General features: G+C 34.0%; 2 protein-coding genes and 1 pseudogene across 3 annotated transcripts in view; 2 read left to right on the top strand and 1 right to left on the bottom strand.

The window, feature by feature from the left end:
- Utx (Utx histone demethylase) overlaps positions 1–6,279 on the top strand; it is an 85,651-nt gene extending 79,372 nt beyond the window's left edge. For both annotated transcript variants that reach the window (XM_072907045.1, XM_072907046.1), the window contains one exon: positions 135–6,279. In XM_072907045.1, the coding sequence (XP_072763146.1) occupies positions 135–434 (300 nt within the window). In that variant the 3' untranslated portion in view covers positions 435–6,279. The remainder of the gene's footprint in view (positions 1–134) is intronic.
- LOC140674183 (uncharacterized) overlaps positions 1–24,034 on the top strand; it is a 257,866-nt pseudogene that overhangs the window by 190,295 nt on the left and 43,537 nt on the right.
- On the bottom strand, positions 6,183–23,918 carry Adcy8 (adenylyl cyclase 78C). The gene is made up of 19 exons (XM_072907047.1): positions 22,265–23,918; positions 21,248–21,495; positions 20,621–20,778; positions 19,055–19,244; positions 17,716–17,900; positions 17,108–17,306; positions 14,311–14,469; positions 13,686–13,915; positions 13,374–13,510; positions 12,398–12,713; positions 11,744–11,947; positions 10,787–10,884; positions 9,564–10,094; positions 9,103–9,429; positions 8,790–9,027; positions 8,456–8,582; positions 8,208–8,314; positions 7,591–7,854; positions 6,183–6,768 (listed from the first exon to the last, which is right to left on the bottom strand). Exons 1-19 carry the CDS (start codon positions 22,321–22,323, stop codon positions 6,550–6,552), a joined length of 3,996 nt encoding a protein of 1,331 aa, XP_072763148.1. The 5' UTR covers positions 22,324–23,918; the 3' UTR covers positions 6,183–6,549.

The raw sequence follows: 24,034 nt of genomic DNA, 5'->3' as shown, positions 1-24,034 counted from the left end.
CAAAATACAGACTTTTGTGTTTGGGTGGACTTGTACCACGTGGTATCTGAGCCACTCATATAAAACTCTAAACATTTTATTCTATTATACTTTCCATTCTCTTCATTTAATATACGTCATTTTATCTTTTACAGATCGAGGTGTTCAATATTCTATTTATCCGCGAGCAGGAGAAACGTCACGTAGTGCATTGCATGGATTGTGCGCGTAAACAGTCCCCTTCGTTGGAGGGATTTGTCTGTCTGGAGGAGTATCGTATGCGCGACCTGATGGACGTCTACGACGGATTCGCCCTGCACATGCCGCAGGTCACTGCTACCACCTCCGCCACCACCACTTCCTCATCTTCGTCGTCGTCGTCTTCGTCAGCAGCGGCGGTGGCGGCGGCCGCGCTGTCGACCATGTCCCAGGCACAGATCGGCCAGTCCTCCTGAGGCTACATGCAACACAGATATTTAGACTTTCTTGGCACGCTACAACAGTAATGATCACCACCATCCGGGAAATCCTGCGAAATCTTCCCGGATGGTCACTACTGCTAAGCGTTGTTCCTTGCGGTAACGAGAGGACACTTGTTGCGATGAGCATTATTATCAGTGTACCTGAGAGCTACTCGAAACGAACCGGGACCGGCTCCTTGAAAGCTCTGCGTAGGCGATCGTCCACCGAATATTCAGGCAGAGCTTGTGACACTAATTTCTCTCATGATATCAATTTTAGAAGAAGACAATGATTTCATAAAAAATCATTGAATTGTGAAGATACTGAATAGTGTCTTTAAAAAAACAGTGTCTTTTTTTTTTTTAATTGATATCATTTGAGATATTACAGGTTATCTTACTTTGCCTCATCATATTGGATGTATATTTTTATCTCAATTTGTATATGACACGACTTGTAAGCGCACTTTGTGGCGGTGAGCTGATCCTGGGGAAGAAAGAGAAGGGAAGAGGAGGGTCTTTGAGGCGATTCGCGCCGATCGCTCACTAGTTAGCGCTATTTGTACAAATCTAGATGGCTTACCTATATCTTTAAAGGAAGAAAAAAAAGGAATAGGAGAAGAATCGCCACTGATCGCGTAGTTTATTCCCTGTAAATATGCGACGGTGATTGTATGATTTTCTTCTTTATATAGCTCTCGGGTATCAACTTGGAGAAGACTGTTCCCAATAGAGGATGTAAATTAGTAATAATTGACTCACGGCAACCTTAGACAATCGTTTCTATTTTGGTATGCTGGATGCTTTCTTTCACTGGATTCGGACTCTTCCTCATTATGTAATTAATTATCATTGTCGCGATGACGATCGATGAATATCGCGTAAACAGCGGATGTAGAATTTATTTTCCAAGTCGTCCCTTTTTCATTCTTCATTCTCTTCGGAATCGGTTGACTTATAAGACTTCGCGGTAACGTGATTCACTGCCACTTACGAAGACGCTGAGGTAAAGAGAGAGATTAGCTGTCTATTAAATATGTATTATATGTGTAGGATCGTGTAAAGGAATGAACGATCGCCTGTCGCGTTAATTGATCGTTGTTAGGAAAATATACGTATGAAGGCAAACTACTGCCACACTACGTGGAACTGCTCAAACTATTTGTACATTTTTGTATACTGTAAATTGATGTTAAAAGGAAGGAAAAAAAACGAAGAAAATTAACGAGGGTATCGTTAGAGCGTAGGATGATCTCTACTGCCAACTACACACAATTGTTTCCCAGTTCAGATGAGAAACAATTTTTGATTTCTCGTCGCGTAAAATTTAATCTTCCCTGCGTAAGCATGGCACTTTAGATCTCGGAAGATTCGATCTTTAAGAGAACTATCGATTGATTGTCGTTGGTCAAAGTTAACATAAACAGAGATAAAAGAAATTACAGACACAAAGGATCTGACAAAACAAAACAGAATGATGGACAAAATTGTTCTCGCGTAATGACTTAGTTAGCTTTCGCAGCCGCAAAGTGTAAAACTTTTATCTCCCAGAGAAACAAAAAAAGGAGCAAAAAAAAAAATTGTACATATATACATGCGCACAGGGCGATGATGATATGCGAGAGATAAGATTTTTCGCGAAGAGTCCGGAAGAATGAGAGATATGTCAGCAGGAGAAAAAGAGAGAGCTTCTGTTCATCAGGTTTATATCTTTAAGAGAACAAACGTACCTTTTCACTCACAGTCTCGTCAATTGATCACGGCGTTTATAGCCGATACAACGTGCCAGACCGCCACCTTGTACATTAACGTTCGGAGGAATTTCAAGATTAAGTGCGGCTGTCTATCCCTATCCGTCGTCAAACACGTCCAACATGCGCGCAAATAGTTTCGAAACGGACCGCGCTTCAAACAGGTTCTCTTCGCTTCATCGATCGCACGCTTTATAGATATATCGGAGCAAAAAATTGCTCGCGAACCTTCTTATCAAATAATTCCTTCGCGTTGAAAAAAAAAAAAAAATGTGCAACCAGAGTGGTTAATTCGAGAAAAGGCAATGAAGAGAATCCCACTCCACGACGGATAGATTAGCTTTTAATCTTCAATTCTTCGACGCCCCCCTCCTCCGGATTTGCGCGGGGTGGAGGTAGAAGAGAAAGAAGAGAAAAAAGTAGTTAGCTGTTCGTTCCACGAGAGTAGATCATTCGCGAAAGAGACGAGCGATGTATTTTTGAATATCTAGAAGCACCTAGTTCCACCGAGCGAGTAGTTCGAGAAGAAAACAATTGCCGCGTTCTCTTCTTATTTTCCAAGCAGGCTACGTACGTGTGTCTCGACATTCGCTAAATTGACATATCAATGTCTCCTTTTTTTCTTTTTTAAAAGAATAAGCGAGCTGATCAGTCAACTAGTAATTGATCGAGTTTTCGAAGGTTTGAGATGTCCGGTGAGGAATTCCATGATCCTCTGGCGAATATTGGGGCATCCGTAGGTGTGTAACTTATTAGCGTACGTCAAGAACGATCACACGCGACACTTCTGGACAAAGTGTGTATAGAGAGAGAAAGAGAAAGAGATACAGGGATGGTGAGGAGATAAAAAATATGTAATGTACAAGACAGGGTCTCCGCGATAGAACACAGAAGGAGGGAAAAGAAATGGTGAACATTTTTGTTTTTCATATTTTAGATCAAGCACGCTATATGATCTCAACTTTGCTCGAAATGTCAGCGGAAAGTGATATATATAGAATATAGATATATATTCTATATATATCCCGCCGGCAGCTCTGCGAGTTCCGAACTGACTTGGCATCCTTCGATTAATCGCTAATTCGTATAAATTATACATATATATATATATATATATATATACATATTATAAATATATAAATATATGAATATGATTATAGATATTTAATGTAAAGGATAAAAGTTAGGCGAATTCACAGGAGGGCTCTTTAGTAGGTGAAGAAAAGCGAGAGTCGTTTGTGTCGCGTGTTTGTTCGATATTTTCATAAATTAACCCGGAGAATCTCAAAGTGGACGCGACTTTAATCCTCTCGATTGGTTAAAAAAAAATAATAATAAAAATAAAAGTCCCTTTAATCGTGTTCTTTATAAACGCCTCTCTTCATCGAGTTAGATTCTTTCGTCGATAAAAGTCCGCAAATGCGATTTGCAAGGAGAGATAATCGGTACAAACGAGTGTGAATCTTCTCGATAAACGTAAAAACGATCATTAATCCTTCATGGACTATAAAGTAATCTGAAAGTGAAAAGTTTGAGAAAATAATTTTTTTCTCCACGGGGGATTAATTAAATCGTTTACGAAATGACAAAGAAAAATGCGTAAAAACATATTTTCGCTATAAACAGTGCTACTACTACTACTACTCCTCTATTACTCTACTACTATTGATAATTTAAGTTATACACCCTAAAAGAAAACCGTGCAGACCAGACGAGAATTTATTTTTGATCCATGAAATAATATATATAGCGAAGTAATATTTTTCTCATCAATTCAAGCCGTATATATATATACACACACACACACATACACATACATATATATGTATATATACGGATAAATCTGTATAAAGAGCGTAGCGTTTTATTAGACATTATATATAGCGAGCCATTAATATAGCTAGCAATCGTATGGATATATATGTGTATAGATTTGGAAAAGGAATGGCTGAAACACTACTATTACTATTACTACTATTACTACTACTATTACTACTACGTCGCTATATAAAAGCTATGTGTATTTCTTAACGACAGAACAACAACAACAACAAAGTGAAAACGTTCACTGCCAAATTGTGATAAGCGTGAGAAATCCCACCTTTAAGCCAGGAGCGTTTTCTTGACTTCTGATCGCATTGACCAATCGTTTCCGCCCTCTTCCCCCTTTCCCTTCCCCCCCCCACAATCTTCATCATCAATTTCTCACCCCTCCTCTCCTGTAATAATAATAAATAGTTACCGCGCATCCAATCCGATCATAGTCATCTATTTTTCCTTAAATGAAGCTAGGATAATAATTTAGATAAAAAGAGAAGAGAAGAAAGAAATTAGTCTCGACCAATGCAGCTAGAAACGAAGGAAAATCGCTCCCCTATTTTAAGGGCCATAATTTAAATGGCCGTATTTTAAACGACAGACAGATTGTAGAACGAAGCGATATTTTTCAACAGGACACGTTTTACCGTCGAGAAAAAAAAAGATGGAGAAAAGAGAGAGAGAGAGAGAGAGAGAGAGAGAGTGAGAGAGAGAGAGAGAGAGAGAGAGAGAGAGAGAGAGAGAGAGAGAGTGAATGAGTGAGAGGGGCGTGAAAAGAGAAAGAATCATCTGGACCGCCTTTTTAGCGCTCTTCTAATTGTATGTTCATTACGTGTACAGTGCCTTTGTATCTTAAAAGAGACAAGTCCCCCCCTTCGTCCCTTCGTAAGAAGCGACCGAGCTTCGCGTAGGCAAAATTTTCCGAACACCTCCCTTTCGACGAGAAAATTATATCTATTAACTCATCCTCGAAGAGGAACGTAATTATAATATAAGGAACTTTGGTCGAGTGTTTTCATTTGTTATAGCTTTTGCTAGATTAATGAAACATTTTTTAAATTTATTTTATAATATAAATTAGACGAAATGTTGGTTTGAATATTTATAATTATAATTATATTCTGTAATTATAATTAATAATTTTTTAATTGAATTTTATTAATTTAACTGAATTTTATTTAATTGAAAATTATAATTAATCATTTTATAAATTATATTGTTAAGTGTTTATAAAAATGCTGAAGATATTCTATTTATTACATCTTTTTCTTTTTTTTTTTTTTTTTTTTTTTAAGAGAAAGACGAGATTGGCCGTCGGAATGAAAATGAGTTAAAAAGACATAGTTTTTCTCTTTGAAAGCAGCGTTAAAAAGAAAAATTAATTATGTAATTGAAATCTGTTTTTCCTCGGCGTCGAAATTCTTTCCCGAGAGGGTGTGAGAAATTTTGCCGACGATAACGAGATGTATATGTATAAGGAAAAAGGAGGGCGCGTGCGGTCCTTCCTACGTATCGTGACGTTCTTCTGACTAGGTTCGTAATTGAAATGAATTGTCTAATGATTAATATGTAAAATTAGATTAATTATTCGCGAGTATGTTGTAAAAGCCGTGTACAGAGTCGAATCGACCGAGTCGATTCGAAAGAGAGTGAGGGAGAGAAAGAGAGAGAGAGAGAGAGAGAGAGAGAGAGAGAGAGAGAGAGAGAGAGAGAGAGAGAAAGAAAGAAAGAAAGAAAGAAAGAAAGAAAGAAAGAAAGAAAGAGCGGTGGCGTCCCGTGGCCACCCTCGTTCCCCTGTGTAGTTAGCCTTATTATTATTATTATTGCCATTATTATCATGGATTATTATTACAATTATAAATATTGATTATACATATTGTGTTTACCGTAATAATGTAATATACGAGGTTACACGGAGAGCGCCCCCTCCTCGAGGTGTTGTGCATTTTTCCAATCACAATAATTCCTTTCAATCGTTACACAGCGGAGTGAGTGATGCTGCTGTCATTCTGTGATAAAATCGATCGATAGCTTATCAATTATAATTATCGTAATTATTATTGATTTCTTTATTTTTTAGAAATAGCGATTGATTGGACTCATTTTCTGCACTTGTAATAAGTGGAAGAAGTTTCAATTAAAACTGTAATCAAGGAAAGGCGTGTAACTCGTATTTATATATAAGATTGATTATTTATTGTAAGTGTTGCTATATACATTCAACATCTTGTGGCAAAATGGACACGGAAATGAAGTTGGGCGAAAAAATATCTCTCTTCTGACGATCTGAATATCCAGATGCTTGTCTTGCTACTCGTTTCGTTAGATCGCTGCAAAAGAAATCGATCAACCTTTCTCAGTTTATTATTTTCTCATTGAAATTACAGGTAAAGTTCTTTTTAATCTTCTTTTAGACTTAGACGGAATATAAAATATATATCGCGGTTCATTATTGAAGATTCGAAAAGTTACGTTTTATTCGGTGAAGATGAACCTTTTGCACCAATCTAGCGAAGGTATTTGCGAAACTAATTGTCAATCTATGTTCTTCGCAGTGCTTGCTTTCTGATTTGCTTGCGACGCGCCTGGACCACCCCGTAGACGACCGCGGCGAGACTGCGACAGGTGCTCCTATGTCTGGGAGTGCCCTCCTGTTGCAGGGTTGCCTTGCCCAGCACAAAGTACGTCTCCATCGTGCCTTTTCCCTTCACCTCGATTAGCCCGCGTTTTTGCGTCTGATAACCCCTCGACTCCAAAAACTGCGCGCATACACGTACGATGAATTAACGCGCGATTGTTTAACCCCTTCACAGTCACTGACGCCTATAGGCGCATCGCAGAAAAAATAAATTTATTTCGATTTCCATAAAACTCGGTATCCGAAGATTTTTTGGGTCGCTGAATCCGAATATATCAGAATTCCAAAATTCAAAATGGCGGATCCAATATGGCGGACACCAATTTAAAAAAATCATATTTTTATAAAACTCAGTATCCGAAGATTTTTTGGGTCGCTGAATCCGAATATATCAGAATTCCAAAATTCAAAATAGCGGATCCAATATGGCGGACACCAATTTAAAAAAATTATATTTTTATAAAACTCAGTATCCGAAGATTTTTTGGGTCGCTGAATCCGAATATGATATCAGAATTCCGAAATTCAAAATGATGGATCCAATATGGCAGACATCAATTTCAAAAAAATCATATATATTTTTATAAAACTTTTTTTCAGTTACAGAGAGAAGAAATGAAAGTAACTGCATTGGTAATAATTCCAATTCATACGAGAACTAATTCGAAATTAGAAATTCCCAAGAAACCTTAGGATACCGAGTTTTATAAAAATATATTGATTTTTTGAAATTGGTTTCCCCCATATTGAATTTTGGAATTCTGATATCATATTCGGATTCAGCGACCTAAAAAACCTTAGGATACTCAGTTTTATGATCATCAGGTCTTACTTTGTGTCAACGCACTTTTGACCCACAAGGTAAAATTTGCTTCCGACTGTCAAGGGGTTAATTAATAATCTAGCCCAAGTCCTAATTACAAAAAAAAATTATTGTTATTACCCTAGCGATGTCGTGTGGAACCTGGATCTTTCCCATCACACCGGTGGAGTCCATTCTCGAAGCCTCATTGACGGTGTTGCCCCATATATCGAAGACCGGTTTCCGGGCTCCGATCACGCCACCTACGAGAGGGCCGCAGCTGATGCCCACTCGCAGGTCAAAATTGTTGAATGAGTGAACGTTGACATCCTCGAGACGATGACGCATAGCGACCGCGTAGTCCACCAGTCTGCACAGGTGTTCCATGTCGTCGCCACAATTGTCCTATCATTTGAATCCGAATTTTAATCCCTCGCAAACTCGAGTTTCCTTTCAGAAAGAATCCTTCGGGGAGGACTCCTTGAAACTCTTGGAAATCAACAGATTCAATCCTAGAACGCGGTTCTAATATAAAAATTTAGCAAAACAAAAAATGATTCTAAGAAATATAAATTGAATCGAATAAGTATTACAAAGCAGGATTTATTTTGAAAAAATATCGTCCAGAAAGAGAAGAGAAAATTTGATATCAAAGAATTAATGAAAAAAAAAAATCCTTTTCTTGTGCATTCTATAATTGAAGACAATATTTCCAATTGTCATTGTATTGTATTGTGTACTATATTTGATATTATTACAGTTTGACTGGGATTCAGTCCCGATGCGGCCATATAAGTGGCGCCAACCGTCTTGATCTTTTCGATGCAGTGAAACGCCGTCTCGTCCAGCAGCTCGTCGAAATCAGCTGTGTGTCAAATAAATTACATGTCAAGTACTATGAAAATGAAAAGAAAAAAAATAGAAAAAAAATTTAATTTTAATATACTGTGTATGATTTGTGTGTGTGTGAGAGAAATAGTCCGATTTTATGAGATAAAATCCATACCGATGATCTCGTTAAGTAAACGAATGCACTCCATTCCCTTGTTGACGTCTTCGGAATAGAATTCCGTAAAGTTTGGTACGCTGGCGAACATCACGCCGACCTTGTCACGTGATTGCGAGTAGAGTTCCTGGATTAATAAAATTTACGTTAATAACAGAACCTTTTCTGCTGTATTTGCCCATACAGAGTGCTACAAAGAATCTCCGGATATCCTTTTAGCAGCACATTCTCTGATCAATTAGGAAATCTGTTATTAACTCTTTCGCTAAATTTGGACATTCTGGAGGAGACACCTTCTATAAGCATCAAATAAGACGAGATCTAAGTTTCTTACTTCCGGCGCGCGATCTGCTGTGAGAAAGTGATGTGCCACGTGATCCGGCAGAATATTCTTTAGAAGTTGCATATTATTGTGTCGCGACTCGATCATGTCACTCAGTTCCCTTTCGGCTTGCTGCTTCCACAGGAAGTCAAGACGCGAAGTCACCTCCACCAGCCTACCATGGTACGTCACCATCACGAGGAAGACTGTCAAGAAGGTCAACATCTGTGCCGGCAGGGGTATCGCCGATCTAGAAGAGAGATAAACAATATGTATTTTATTATTATTATTATTGATTTTAAATTTAAGTCAAAAAAGAACTTACGCGAGTCTCTCTCCTTCGGTGAACATGTCCTTGCACACGACGAGGATCAACACCGCGTACACCAGGACGATTGCCGCGGCCAGCGCCGTTTTCACCAGATAGTACAGCTTCAGAGCCGAGGCGAGCGCGATCAGACACAGGATCCAAGTGAACACTATATATTCCGGCCGGATGCAGTCGGCCTCTTCGAATTTGTCGAGGGTCAACGGATGAGTTTGATTTTCATCGTCAGCGACAGAGAGGATCCGCCTTTGAATTTCGCGTTTTTGCGTAACTCGTCTATAATGTCGGTCTCCGGTTTCCGGTTTCTCGTAATGCTGTTCGTATCTACAGTCAAACATTGGCAAAACAAAATATTGCAAAAACTACAGGAGAAGTTATATAATTTTAGGACACTCGGAATCATTTTTGTTTAGCGTCTATAGATAAATCGACTCTATAGTCGTTGCTACGAGACTGACCTGTAGAACCGGAAGAACTGTCTCCTGCTTCTTCCGGTTTCCCTGCCATTCACCACCCGCGTCAGCTTCAACTCGATATTGCTGGTATCCCCTTTTAAGGTGTTGTTCCCTGTTGAAGGGACGGTCCTCCGTTCCTCGGTTGGCTCATCGCTCAGAGCGGCTTCCAGGAACGTCAGGATAAAATGATCCTGGCCCGATTTCGAGGTGGTCGCGGTCAGCTTTTCTGGAGACGGAAGTGGCACCGCCGAAGTTGTCGACAGAGGTGTCTGTTGCTGACGTTCGAGCACCATCACCTCCGGATAGGGACGCACCGTAATGGGACACGTCAGGACACCGATCATAGACGTCAATGCCATCAGACTGATGACGCCGCAGATAAAGATGGTGCGGTGCTTCTTGTTGTGTACCAACATGGATGATGTATGCTGCAGATACGTTGGCATGCCCTTGAACTCTTCCGCCATTACCAGGATCGACGACGCTACTAGGATCACGGTGGTCACCAGCAGAGAAATCAGGAGAATCATACAGCTGCGACAATTGAGATGAAGAGTTAGATTAATATTATTATGAAATTATTTATTGATTATATAATAAGTTTTGTTTTCTCTTTTCTTTGAAAGAAATTTGAATTTATATAACAAGCAAAGCTCTCGCAAACGGCTCATTGTCAGTCTACTTTAGAGGGTAAAAAAAATTAATTTTCTTTTTGCATTTCCCCTGAAAGCACGATATTCAAAATATAGCTTTCAAATTTTATTTTAAAAAACGCAAAAATGACGGAGACTTTTAAACATGTTTTTCTCAAAAACACTTTTCAAAGTTGATGTCAGATATCTTGAAAACTAATAGACCTGATACCTTTAATTTTTTTTATGAAAAAGAACACTTATTTTTGGAAACTAAATCTTAATGAACTTTAAAAAATTAATGATTTTTTGATTTTTTAAGAAATAAAAAATAATTTAGAAAATTGAAACTTTTAATTTTTAAATAACATTACGTTATTATGTTTCAATTTTTTTCTGATAAAATTTAATTCTGTATTCTATAAATATTCTACAGAATAAAATTAGATCGAATTTAATAAAATGTAAAACACCAAAAAGATAAAAATTCCTGATATTCTTGAAAAAAAGTTTCAAAGATATAAACATAAAAACTATCAATTTTTTATACTGCTAAAGTAGATTGCATTCGTAAACTTTGCTTCATTTACTCACTCCGATAAGATTATAGCTTGACAGACGGCGATGAAGAGCCATATAACGAAGCAGCATATCATGTTGGACTTGAACATGTCCTCTCGCAATTGATCAAACTGCAGCATAATTAATTAATATATGAAATATTCCTTGAAAATTGTTGATGTTTTATTAAAAACAGATCGACTTCAAATCGGCCAAAAAGAATCCGTCATTAAAATAACACATATACACTTTGTTTAACACACAGCTGGTATAATGTTTTTTTTATTAATTCATTTTCAATAGATAATTAATGCAATAGGGAGTTTGTATTAGAAAAAATACATTTTTTTATATATGTAATTTAAATATATATTATTATAAATTTATTTATAAGAAAATTTTAAATTTTAATCAATAGAAAGGTATTAAAAAATTAAATTAAAATTTAATAAAATTTAAATGGTGAGAAAATGATTTTAATTGATTGGAGTGCGTGACGTCACAGTGCAATAGTTTCAAACGTTTGTTTTCTGTATTCTGTATTGCGATATTCGGTCATTCTTGATCTCAAGGTATAAAGAAAAACAATTTATTGGGTATTTTAATTGTTGTACTTTTACATAGAGATACAAAACAAGTTTTGTACGTGTTACCTTTGCCCATTTTCACAATAACTGGATATTTTAATAAATAAAAATAGTGTGTTGTCACTGTATATATAGGTTTGAGGAGACGCTATTTCGCGCTATTTAGCGCTATTAGCGTCTCCCCGAATGTAGATATTGCACTGTGACGTCACATCGTGTTCGGGAGGACTCGGTCGTTTCCGGATCGTATTCGACAATTTCAAATAATGTAATTTTTATTATTGATTTTCTCGCTTAATTTGCATTAAAAAATTACGAAAAAATAATTACATTTAAAACTATATATAAATTATAAAATGCAATTGTTTTTCAAAATCATGTAAACTCCCTATTGATTGCTCACCTTGGACTCCATGCTTTCATCGTTATAACGCAAAGTCCATGTATTTATATTGGCCGACCTCATACGTTTGTTACTGGCGGTCTCGATAGCGTTTTTCTTCTCGACGGTCGTCGCAGTTGCCTTGTTGCTTGGTTTGGCTGGTTGACCATTTTCCTCCTCGAGGTATTCGGACTCCAAATTACTCACCGATGTAGCTGTATTCAACTGCGATCGTAGAATGAAAATAAAATAATAATCTTGATTGTATGATCTTCAATAGAAATACTATACTTTCTAAATTTTATTAGTTATAAAAAAAAATAATTTACAGCATTGTATATAAATTAATTAATATTTCATTAAATTTAGATTAATTCAGCTTCAATTAAAAGATTTATAAGGCACAAATTTATTTTATTATTATTTTATTTTTTTATATTTTGCATTAATTGAATGTATATTATTATATATATTTAATTAATATATCAGAAAACAACAACCAAAAATCTCAATAAGATATTTTATAAAATCAGTTAACGATAATATAAAAATAAATAAATTAAATTTTTTCGTGTATAGATATTTTAAATTACGATTGAAAAATTTCTTTAGATGACATATATTGAATTGTAAGGGTGTATCTGTAGTTAAAAAAAAATTTAAATTAACTCTTACATTCTCGAATGGGATCTCAGGCGTCCAATCGACCCCGATGTCGTCGTCCACGGAATTCGGGGCGTTGCTGTTCGCGGTATGTGGATTGTTCATCTTGAAGCTCTTTTTGTTCTTGTTGGCAGCCAACTCTTCCTCCGTCCAGACCTTCGGCTTCGACGAATGTCTTCGTCTCGACTTGAGAGGCTCGACCTGCTTGATGAGGTACGTCACGACGTTCCTATCTTTGAGATAATTGTCCCGCTCGCTTCCATAGCCAGGTTCCACCTCGTAAACATCATTTAGGCACTTGAGCGTGTCGGCAGAAATGTGCACCCTCCTGTAAAAAGAAATCCCCTTTTTTCCAGAATTTGTGAATCTTGAAGACTCTAACTCAGACAGCTCACTATATTTATAGAATATTTACGAAATGTTTGTAATAATCATTTGTAAATCTTTTAAAAATATCGACTAAAATATTTTACAAATATTTTTGAATAGATCATAAAGATGTCATAAATATCCCAATAAATATTTATTTTTTTTTATTTACCGTAAATATTATGTAAAATATTTAATTTATATTTAATAATATATTGAATATAAACTGTTTTCATGATTTTTTTCTCTTAATATATATATATATATATATATATATATATATATATATATATATATATAATATTTTAAAAAAAGTAAAAAAATTTATGAATACCTACTTATCATAAATATCGTGTGCTGTCTGGGAAATGAGAAACAGATTCACGGGGACTTAAATTTTTTTTTCGTGAAATTCTAATTTCACTTTTTCGAAACGAATAAGACAGTAAAAAGAAATTTAATAATTTATAAAGGAACATTATATTAATTGCTTTAAAATCAAATTAAGCTCAAGGAGAAATAAGTCTCATCAGTTGTGCTTACTTAATAAAATTAATTTTCTAATATTACAATTCACCCTAATATGATGAAATTTATCTTTATATACATATATACCTACCCCGGTATTCCTCCGCTCTCAAGATGATTTGCGAGCGTGACGTCATACGACCACACGTCAAACTGCCATTTTCGCAATCCTAAGACTCCGCACAACACCGATCCGCTGTGAATCCCTATTCTCATATTCAGGTCCACCTGAAAAAGAAATAAACCAAGAAGATTAAAGAGAAACATTCAAAAGATAGAACATTTAAATAATATATTTAAACATATTAAAAATATATATAACATATTTTTTTATTTTTTAGATACTTTTTTTTAAATAAATTCTCAGAATCTACAGATTCTGAAATATCATTAGTCCAAGTACCTTCGTGGTGAATCTCACGTCCCGTATGGCTTTAATCATGTGTAGACCCATCTCGACGCAGCAATGGGCATGATCGCTCCTGGCGATCGGCAGGCCGGAGATACAGTAATAACAGTCTCCAAGAAGCTTTATCCGCAGGCAATGGTTTTCTGCCGAGAGCTTATCAAAGCGAGCAAAGAGATCGTTCAGCACCTTGACCAGCTCCTGGGCGCTGCACTGACTCGCGAGAGCTTGGATAAAATTAAGATTTTTAAATATTATAAATATTTTATATATATATATATATATTTTATATACATTAAGAGAAAAAAATGATAAAAACCGTATATTCAATATAATATTAAAATATAGATTAAATATACTTACAGAAAGTAAAGAATAAAAAGTTTGTAATGATATTTTGTAAATATTTCTCATATATTTGCTGAAATTTATAATAAAATATATGTCCTATTCAATTTAAGATTATAAATATATTTATGAAATTATTATATTATATTTCGAAAAATATTTGTAAAATGTTCAAATAAGTATTATAAACAATTATTATAAATTGCATATATATGTTATAAATATTGTGTTGTCTGAGACATCTCTGCAAGTAAAATCTTTTTATCTATCATACCCGTGAATCCCTTGATGTCGGCGAATAAAATGCTGACGTTTTCATAGCGATGAATGTATATCCGGTGGAATTGATTCGGCGTGAAAGATATTGTTCCCCCACGTGCCGTCTCGCGAGCGATATCGCGGATCATCTCCTTGGCGACGAAATCAGGTAACACTGCAATCGAATATGAATTATAAAGTTAATTACCACGGTTTTTTATTTTAATCTTTATCTTATTTTTTAAGTTTTGATTTTATTTATTTTTTTTAAATTTGATTAAAGTACCAAAAATGTTAATAAATATACATAATTTTTTCAAATTTTAGCTTTGAAAATAATTTCTGTAAAAGAAAATCTAAAATTAGCAAATATTAGAAAATATTTAATAAAAAAAATATAATTTATTACAAAAAAATCATTTTTTGATATTTGAATTGAATAATTTCAATGGATTTTTTGATTATATAACAGATATTTATATAATTTATACTATTATTTTATTATTTGTATTATTATATTATCATTTTATTTAACTTTTATATATAATAATAATCTCTTTATAAAAAAAAATTTAGGTGTTCCCTATTTTTCGATGTAAACATGTGAGAGATTTCTCATTGAAAATTTCGAAGAAGAATCGTAAATAGTACAAACCGTGCTGAGAATTATCTTGAATGTATCCAAGATATTCTAGGAAATTAATACTTTTGAATTTTTGTACAATTTTGTACAAATATTTACATAAAATTTTATTTTTAGTTATATAAGATATTTAATTTAACTTAAAAATATAAATATATATTAATTATTTATAAATGTCCTATAAAAGTCTTGTATTGAATAATCACTGAAGGTACATTCGACATTGTGTGTTATCTAACAAAAAGTATATTCAAAATATGAAACATTTAGGACTTTCCTTGATTGTAAAGTCTAATTAAAAATATTTATACAATATAATTTTATGGAAACATTCCGAGTAGCAGAATGACGTCAGAAGACGACATAATGACGTCTATTTTTAGTCATTTATAGTCTACATCTACAACGTCGATGACTAATAATGAAAGTTTAAAAAATATTTTTTTTTTAGACCAGCCAAAAAAGATGCTGTTTATCATCTATTCCAATTATAAAATAATTAATATTAACTATAATATTTCATTACTATTTTCAATATTGGCAGTGAATAATGAAACGCAATCTTAGTTTATATTTTGTTTTCAGAATTTGCTCCTTAAAACATATGAAAAATGTCCTATAAAAATTCTTAAGATGCTTCAAAGGATCTTTCTGGATTCTCTGGAAGCTAATATTTGGCTATTATTTACTTTTACTTATAACAGAGGACATCTAAGAATTAAAATGGGGTGTCCTCAGGATATTCTTATCCTACATGTGTGTCTTACATAGAATGACCTTTGGATTTTCCTTGTGCTATCTAGGATATGATTATTATTATTTTAATTCGTCACACGCCTCTTTCTTCGTGAAATTTCTTCATCACCTAATTTTTTACCTATCATAGAAAAGAAAAGAACTCAAATTGAAACAGAAGTTTTGTTAGCTCGCTGTTTACACATCTTCTCGGAAGGGGCTGTTCAATTTCCACGGCTTATTATTAATTTTGTGTAACTAAGGAAGTGAAACCTCATGATATTGTCAGTTCGAGTAAAAACACAAACAAATTGTACAAGAAATTGGCGAGAGTTACGACGAGAGTTGCGAGCGATAGTGGGTCAGAGGTTGGTATTTATGTAATCCTGGCGTAATGTGTACTCGACGATGATGTGTATTTTCGTCTAGGCTACGAGGAGCAGCGGATCGATATATCGGGTGGGATCTCTCTGGCGGAGGGTAGCACAGTACCGACGTAACGCAAAAGGCTATCGGAAAAACGTGCGTCCAATCGGCTCAATCGGCCGAGAGAGTGTCTAGTGACCCTTTTTGACACTCGGCCGAGCAAATTATCCACGGACGAGTGTCAGCCGTCCCGCGCGCGTGTGTTACAATAAATATGCACATAAATACACCAGCCTGGTTACAATGCCGCGAGAGCGTCTCTCCTCCTTTCTCCCTCGAGAAAGAAATTTTATTGGGATTCAGGACATTTTTTTTTAAATCCCTGATAATTCCGTGTTTTCATTGTTTTTCAGGGAGTAGAAAAAACATGAGAAACCTAAAATTTTCAGGGACTTTTTATACTTGGAAAAAATCAGAGAAATTTCATGGAATTTTGAAATTTAGGAAATTAAAAAAAATTCCTAAATCCCAACATTCCCAGGAAAACCTGGAAGTATCAGGGATTTTTTCATGAAATTCTAAGTTTTCTAATTTTTTTTAATTTCCTAAATTTCAAAATTCCATGAAATTTCTCTGATTTTTTCCAGGTATAAAAAGTCCCTGAAAATTTTAGGTTTCCCATGTTTTTTTTTCAGGGAGTGGATAATATCACCTCTGAAGAGGTGATATCATTGGTTACATCTTCGTTTCTTCATGGCGCGTTTCTTTTCAAAGTATCTTTCAGATTAATTATCAGATTCATTAAATAGTTTTCCTTTGATTGATTTTTTTTATATCCGAAGAATCATGCGACTAAATTTGCTACATATGTATACATGTCCTCATGGAAAATGCAAGCTTACTCGACTGATCGATTGAAGCATTTATGTCCTAGAATAAATCTAAGGACATACTATGAAGAAAATATAGAATATAATTTAGTGAAAAATAAATAAAAATAAGGCGAACATAAAATAGGTAATGTTAGATTGCGGTGCAGAATCTCCCAATTTCTTTTTTGCTTTTTTACCCGAGAGCAGCAGCTTCTCTTGCCGATTGTTCTCATTCTGCGTGCGCTGCCGCGTCTCCGTGGAACGATGGGTCTCGAGGAAAGCCTGTCGTTGTCCCCGGTCTGTCAGGTACTTGGTATACATGCCGGCCAGGTTCACGGCCAAGTACAGCAGCACGTTCGTCGTCAGCATGCGGACGATGCACGCGACGTCACGCAGCTGCAAAAAAATTCAATACCGTTCAATCTAATTTAGAAACCTCAGAAATTTATAAGTGGAATTAAACACGCGCAAAGTACGAATTAAAATTAAATTTAAATATTGTAAACAAATTTTGCTAAATTATTAAATAAAATTGATATATATTTATCTGCGTGCAATTTACACTGATATATATATATATATATATATATATATATCATATTTATATAAAATTTGCGATTTTATTGATATACTCCAATTGTTTACTTAAAAATTTTAGAACTTCTTTATTAATCATAAGAGAATTAATAATTTAAAAAGATTTTCTAATTCGTAGAAAAAATACAACTTTTAATTAAAAAAAAGCCCCAGCTGTCGATGAATATTTTCGGGAGATTTTAGACGAGAATTTTAGAAGGTCTCTCACATATGTAGAGTCCCGCAGGAGACTTATGCCGGCCATCACCATGTATGTTAGCGCCGTTCCATAACCGGCGAGGACGCACCAACGCAACGGCAGCGGCAGCATGGCGTATGGCGCATACACGACGAAGAGTATGTACCACAGAAGCCGCTGTTGTGTAGTGAAATTCAGACCGGCCCCTATGAAGCCTGTAAAACGAAAAAAATAAAGAAAGAAGATGGAAGTGTTTATTTGAATCTTGTAAAAAACTTCCCTATTTTTATTCAAGTAAGTATATTTTTGTTTAATATTTTTTAGTGCAATTTTCTAAAATAAGTCTTTTAATTCATATATATATATATATATATATATATATATATATATATATATATATATATATTGTTTACTTATTTGTACGTTTTCTAATATTTTTCACACACATATGAAGAAAGAATACAGAGCTCCTCTTAATTTCCAAGTGTTAGATTATGTAAATGTACTGAAAAAAAAAACTGAATTTTGTAAGATAAACATTTTTCACTTGTAGAACATTTTCATTTTTCTACCACTAACAAATACAATAAAAAATACGTACCGTGTATTCAATATTTTGTTAAGACATTGAAAATATAAATAGAGATAGATAATATATATTTATAAATAACATATTTTAAACACATAATTTCAGCAGGTAACTAACTACAATTTAAAAGCAAAACTATTAAAGAAATAATTAATTAACTTAATAACAAAAGTATTAGAAATTAAAGAATTAATTAACTAATCAAATTGTTAGAAAAAAATATTTTTGTTTTTATAATTATCTTAATTTCAATAAAATTCCATGAGAATTCTCTGACTTTTCTCGGTGAAAAAAATCCTCAAAAATTCCAGAATTTTCCTTGTTTTTCAGGAAATAGACATTCTGGAGATGCGATACTTATTTGTGATGTTGAGTCCTCGTTTCTTCGTGACGCGTTCGATCTAAGATGAGGGATGTGGAATATTTCGGAGATTATTTTTGCCCCCAGAATCTGAGCCCAGTAAAATTACCAGTTTCGGCCTCTGGCTTTGCTCTACGCTCCGACGAGCAGCTGTCAGCTCGATTTTAACTGACCAGTAGAGCAAGACGCCGTTCGATTCAACGACAACGGATTCGATAGAGTCGAAATATTGACGACCCCGAGTGAGCGAGAGGAGTTATTAAAATAGTGTGAAAACAAAGGGTGAAATAAAGCTTTACTTTGCACCTTTCACTATAAAAGGAAAAAAGGGGGGCTAGTTGCGATATTTCCAAATCGAGTAATTATAATTGCGTCGAGTTTATAATTACGAGAGATCGATAGGGTCGCGTGGGCCTCACCTTGAGAGTTTATTAATAACCAGGTGAATATAGAGGCCCAATACAGATAATTGCTGGAAAAGCAACGCCACCAGCCGAGCACGCACACCATCAGATTCGCCGCCATGCAACACACGGCCCATGACAGGCCCTCGATAAGGCCCCCGTTACTTGGGTCTCGTTGCCAGAGCCAAATCGCTGTTAACGTGATCTGCGTCAGCGATAACAGATCATTTCAATTAAGTAGTTTATAATTAAAAGTTTATTATTTTCAGCATCTTTTTTCCTCTCCTCAATTTTTTTTCAATTTTTATACATGCAATTATTTTTATATTATACATATCTTCTCGAATTTTTTTCACTTAAGGATATTTAGCACCTACAATCGGAGCAAAAAGTAGTCGAAATTGACGAATATATACTTTTCTCATATATCTTAATATATGATTATTATAAAGATTGCATAAAATCTTATTATTTATTCATAGCTAGAGTGTAGAAATGTATTTTCCAACTTCTGTTGCTTTTTTTCGGAGAATTTTCGTGTTTCTTAAATTATAATGAGAAACTTTTATCATTGACGGTACCTCGATTTCAACATTACAGCACAAAATTTGAATTATAAAAATAAAAGAATTTACTCGTACAGAGTAATTTAAAATGTCAGAATAAAAATTATAATAGTGAATAAAGACAAAAAAATATAGAAGATTTTAAACTATTTTCTTGATAAATTTAATAATTTGTCATTTCTTCGAGAAGAAAGAAATGTGGCAACATGGTAATTTTTCATAAGCTGGTCAAATTGCAAATTGACATATGAGGCCTAGTCGCTTCTCGCTTACACGTTTGTATATAGAGGCTTCTTCAAATGAAATAATAGGTTATTTAAAATGTCAAAAGAAGGCTCAGCTGAATGGTATGTTGCCACGTTTTCACAATAAATAATATGTCATCTCGGATAATAGGACGAAATTAAAAAAATTATATTCAATATCTTTTGAACTAGTCAGTACTTGACCAAAATTATGTGATCAAATATTTCCTCTATATTTAAACTATATTTTTGCAAATTTTGAATAAATTCCTATTATTATTTCTATCTATTTTAGCTCTTAAATCAACACGATCACAGGTTTTTTATAAGATAGAAAATCTGTAATCGTATCAATTTAAGGGCTAAAAAAAACAGAAATAATATTTATACTTATTTATATAAATAATTATATTTATAATTATGTTAATACTTTTACTTATAATTAGCTTTACAAAATAATTATGTTTATAATAATATCAACGGGTGAATTCATTGCAAATTAAAATCCTTATAACTTTTGATTGCTTCAGTGAATCAACTCCAGGTTTTTTTATAAGTCTCTGAACATGTATCAAAACAATCTGTGCAAATTTTATTAAATTCCTTCATTTTTAAAAATAGGTACTAAATATCCTTAAATAAATTCAAGATAAAAATCAAAAGATTTGTCTCATATGATAATTCTATGAGATCTATATGTGATTTTATTCAATTATATTTATTTGATTGATTCGTATTTTTTTTTTTTTTTTTTCGTTGCGTTTACTTACTTTCAGGCCGAGGTCCACGATGTTTAACGTAATTAGGGACTTCTGCCTCTGTCGATTCGAGTAGAGAAGATAGGATGTCTCCAGTTGTTTGTTGTGAAAGCTGTTGGTCAACGAGGGCAAGAATATTCCCTTGTACAGCATCCCTTTCTTGAAGACATCTGAAACGCAACGCTAGCTTCCAATATCGAGCTAACAAAAGAGAATAACTTAGACAGCACACAATATTTTTGAAATATATACGAAGTATTCATAAGAATTATTTGAATATTTTATTTAATATCTCATTCAAAATATTTCATAAATATTTTTATGATCTATATATATTTTTGTGATCTTAAAAATTGAACAGATTATAAGATTTTTTTTATCATAAATATCTCAGCACGTATTTGAGAAATATTTACAAAGAATACTACTACAAATAATATTTATTTTCTTGCTTACTTTATTATTTAAAATATTCACTCTATATTTTAATAATATATTGAATACAGTTTTACAATTTTTTTCTTTTAATGTAGGTATATAAAATATGTATAAAATTAAAAAAAATGAATAGTAAAAATATTTATCAGAAATATATATCGTGTGCTGGCTGACAAGAATTCTTTGGAGGATTTCCGTTACCGGGTTGGATTTGAGCTTCTTCATCGGGCACAGCCTGTCCCGCACTGACGGCGGTTTCCGGTTCCGCTTCCGGGTTTTCGACACTTTCGTCGGGGGATTGATTGTCGTGCTTGGCTTCGGCGATGATCTCGGGATCCGCGTTGGACTTCCGGTCCTCCCACGCCGCCAGTCCCTCCCGGCCCAGCCTCTCGGAGGTCAGTTTCTTCACCGCCTTGATCCATAATTGTTTCCTCGGTGAAATGCTCGACCTGATTGTATCAGATGACGTGATACGATTCGGTTAATTAATGATGAATGATTGGATTGAGCGATGATCACGTCGCGCAGCGTGAAATTTGTCGAGAATATTCCATTTTTGTCCAAGTATCTCGCGCATTTTCCTCTTTTGAAGATCAGTAAGTATTTTTCATTGATTCCATTTTAGAGAGTCTTGTATAATTATTGGAATTAAATAGAATTCATATAGACTCTGCAGTGATTTCGAATTTTACATGTTGATAAGTAACAAAAATAAATTATTTTTTTGCAAAAAAAAGTTTTTAAACATTTTATAAGAATTTTAAGAAAATATGTTCTGAATAATATTATTAGAAATAAAAAATGTGTAATTAAAAATTAATTATATATACAGTACAAAGTAATTATATATATTATTATCCAATTTTATTAATTATTAATTATTAATTATTCTTTTTATTATTATAAAAAATATGTTAATAACAAAAAAAAACATATTTAATAATGAAATAATAATATTATAAGAAATAACGATTAAAATAATTTTATACATACAACAAAAATATATTGTTATAATAATAATGTTGAAGATAACTTTATAATATATGTAAATCATGTTTATAAATTCATCGCACGTGAAAAGTAATTTGCGTATGAATGAAAAATTTCTAACAAAACGAAATGTGTAAGTTAAAATAAAGTATCTGCATTTTTTGGTAGCTCGAACAAATTTCACACTTGACGGACAGACAAGACGTACGGATATTGGCCATCACTCACTCGTTGATGCTCGTGACATCGCTGTCCAGCATCATGCTCCAGGTCTGTTCTGTAATCATTATCTCCCCGATGATCCGCGGATCACGATTGACCGCTTACGTTGTGATCGTCAGTAAGGCAACAAGTGCCTTAGTGTCATCCGGCATTGTTCACAGACACCTTGAATGAAAACTGACTGCGAGGAAGCGACGATTGCTCGCACCACGTCGACGTTTTTCGAGAGGAAAAAACGTCGTTTCTCGAGACGAGAGAGAACCTCGTTTGATCGATCGGCAGACCCACGAGAATCACGTTGATCGATCCACGATCGCGATTCGTATGAAGATCTCAATGAGATCCGGCTTGGATCTCATCCACGCGTGCTTTTTACGATCGGCGAGATGCGAGAGGCGTCTGGTCGAAGTGTCATGTCTTTTTCCTTTCTCTTCAGCAGCTATCGGGTCGTGACGAAAACGCCTCCACGGGGACGCCTACGTGTTTATCTCTTTCCCTCGAACACTTTTAAGTGTTCCTTTAATCGCTTCACAATGTTGTCAATTTCTTGGTCGATATTCGAGAAAAAAGAAATAAACCGACGCGAGGTCCGGCGAAAAGGAAATCACATCGCAAGAGAGACGAGGACAAAAGAGAAGGACCCAGACGACAAACAATATTTATACAGATATCAAAATAATTCATAAATATTTTTGTAATCTTAGATTGAACAGATCATAATATCTCAGCTAATAAATATTTGAGAAGTATTTATGAAATATTACTACACATGTTTATGTTTTTTTACTTATCATAAATATTATATAGAATAGTCTATCTATATTTAATCAATATTTTAATAATATATCAAATTTTTGTTTTTTTTCTTAATGTGTATAAAATAAGTATAAAATATTTTTAAAAAATTGTAAAAATATTTATAAATATTCATCATAAACATCGTGTGCTGTCCGGGAAATTTTCTCATTATATTTCGAAAGATTTTAGACTTTCGTATTTAAATTAAAATTTCTATTATAATATCGAAAATACAAATGCTTAGCATCGTCGTACTATGCGATATATTATATTAATGTCTGTGTGTATAAAATATAATATAGCATATACATATTATAAATATATAAAAGAAAATCAATAACTATGTGTATACATAAAATAATTAATATCGAAAATAAATTCTCGCAGAAAAAGATTATGTAATCTTTCATCGAGAGGAGACTCTGTCGCGATGTTGTTTGAAGAAGCTTTATGGATTTATTTTCCAGGTCATTAGGGATTAATTACGGTAGCCTTTAATCGTCAACAATGTCCATCATCATTTCTAGGATGCTTTCTTTCCCACCAGTTAGCTCTAATATTTTAACAAAACGCAAAGACCCACACGAGATTTGCTTTGCTCTGCCTCTTTGTTTTCGCTTCGTTTCTTTTCGTCACGACACGACGCGCATCTTTGGATGAAGAAACGAGATATTCAATCACGTGCGAAAAAGGCACAATTGAAAAAACACATACGCTATTCGAAATTTTGCGACACCAGAAAGTTATGATAAGTTATTATATTTGTAAAATAATTATATAGTTTATAAATACTTTTACATCCAATTTTTTAAATAATCAAACAAGAGTCTCAGACAGCACACAATATTAATTTTCGCAAATATTTTTTTCATGAAAATTGTTTATTTTTTTGAAATATTTTATACATATTTTATATGTACACATTAAGAGAACGAAATCATGAAAACTGTAATAGTTTGCAAATATTTCTCAAATATT

The sequence above is a fragment of the Anoplolepis gracilipes genome, chromosome 15, assembly GCF_047496725.1.
Source record: "Anoplolepis gracilipes chromosome 15, ASM4749672v1, whole genome shotgun sequence".
Taxonomy (NCBI): domain Eukaryota; kingdom Metazoa; phylum Arthropoda; class Insecta; order Hymenoptera; family Formicidae; genus Anoplolepis; species Anoplolepis gracilipes.
Note: the sequence above shows the minus strand (reverse complement) of the source record. Positions and strands in the feature narration are given on the sequence as shown.